Below are 1,586 nucleotides of genomic sequence, written 5' to 3'. Positions count from 1 at the left end.
AGGAGGCGGCGAAGAGGCGGATCGGGGCGGGCTGGAGGGGGCGGATCCGGATGGGCTGGAGGAGGTGTCTCCAGGAGGTGGCGGGGCGGGCGCTGCTGAGCTCAGCACGCCGCGGGATGGAGGCTGCCGACGGGGCCCGACCCCGGGTGCTGGTGGTGGGCGCGGGGCTCGCCGGGCTCGGCGCTGCGCAGCGGCTCTCCAGCTCCCGATCCTTCCCCCACCTGCGCCTGCTGGAGTCCACGGGGCGGGCCGGGGGCCGCGTCTGCTCCCAGCGATTCGGTATCGGCCGGGCCCCGCGGGGAGCTAGGCCCCGGCCCAGCCGGGCTGGGGCAGTGTCCGGCGGTGTGCCGGGGTGCGGCGTTCTGGGGAGCTGTGCCAGACTGGGGGACAGCAGGCTGGGCGCGCCGGGCTCTGGGGCAGTGTCCCTGTGGCGTACAGCTGCCTCTTGCCCTGCGTCCCAGCACCTGTCATTGAGCGGTTGATCATGACTAGTGAGAACAACCACTCTGGACGCTTCTTAACCCTTCCGCGTGAGGGCCCAAGCTGGTCTCTACCTGTTAGAGACCAGGATGAGACCTATTGTGGGATTGGGGAGCTGTGCCAGGCCGGGTGGGTCTGTGTCAGGCTCGGGGGTTGGGGAGCTGTGCCAGGCTGGGGGCAGCAGGCTGTGTGTGTGTGCACCAAGTTGGGGGGCAACAGGCTGGGTGGGTCTGTGCCAGGCTCTGAGGCAGCATCTCTGGGGTAGGAGGGTAGGGAGCTGTGCCAGGCTGGGGGGCAGCAGGCTGTGAGAGTCTGTGCCAGTGCTGTGTAATGTTTCCCCTGCCTCCTAGGGAGTGAAGTGGTGGAGATGGGCGCACACTGGATCCATGGACCCTCCAAGGAGAACCCTGTCTTCCAGCTGGCGTCCGACTACGGGCTGCTGGATGAGGAAGCCATGTCCGAGGAGAACCAGCAGATCGAAGTGGGGGGCCACCCCCTCCTGCCCGCGGTGTTCTACTCCAACGCGGGGCGAGTCCTGAGCCCAGAGCTGGTGGAGGGAGTGAGGAACCTGTTCTCCACCCTGCTGGACCAGACGCGTGAGTTCCTGCACGTGCCACAGGTCTCTGTGCCCAGTGTGGGCGAGTATCTGCGGAAGGAGATTGCCCAGCAGGTGAAGGAGTGGACGGATGATGACGAAACCAAGTGGCTGAAGCTGGCCATCCTCAACACGTACTTCAAGCTGGAGTGCTGTGTGAGTGGGACCCACAGCATGGATCACGTGGCGCTGGGGCCCTTTGGGGAGTACGCCATGCTCCCCGGCCTGGACTGCACCTTCCCTGGGTGAGTGGGGCAAGCTGGGGCTGGCTGCGCTTTCTCAGCACTTGCAGGCTTTGAGAGCAACCTGGCGCAGCGTCTCCCATCCTAAGTAGAGTCCTGCAGAGTGGGAGAGCCCAGCTCCCCCCTTCCAGGCTCTGCAAACAGCCCAGCCTCTGCTTTTAAAAATGTCCCTGCAGAGCAAAGGACTGGCTCTTAGCCCTCCGCCCGCAGCGCAGGGAGCCTGCAGTCCCAGCTGCCCCGCCCCCCCCCCCCCCCCCCCCCCCCCCCCC

At 66.8% G+C, this 1,586-nt stretch overlaps 1 protein-coding gene across 2 annotated transcripts in view; it reads left to right on the top strand.

The window, feature by feature from the left end:
• The first annotated feature begins 54 nt into the window (after positions 1-54).
• Positions 55-1,586, top strand: part of LOC112113902 (peroxisomal N(1)-acetyl-spermine/spermidine oxidase) — a 12,287-nt gene continuing 10,755 nt past the window's right edge. For both annotated transcript variants that reach the window (XM_024210356.3, XM_026653782.2), the window contains exons 1-2: positions 55-279; positions 831-1,320. In XM_024210356.3, the coding sequence (XP_024066124.1) occupies positions 117-279; positions 831-1,320 (653 nt within the window). In that variant the 5' untranslated portion in view covers positions 55-116. The remainder of the gene's footprint in view (positions 280-830; positions 1,321-1,586) is intronic.

Source organism: Terrapene carolina, unplaced genomic scaffold (assembly GCF_002925995.2).
Source record: "Terrapene carolina triunguis isolate 2854851 unplaced genomic scaffold, T_m_triunguis-2.0 Scaffold148, whole genome shotgun sequence".
Classification (NCBI taxonomy): Eukaryota; Metazoa; Chordata; order Testudines; family Emydidae; genus Terrapene; species Terrapene triunguis.
The sequence above is the reverse complement of the archived record's forward strand: the minus strand, read 5'-3'. Positions and strand labels throughout refer to the sequence as shown.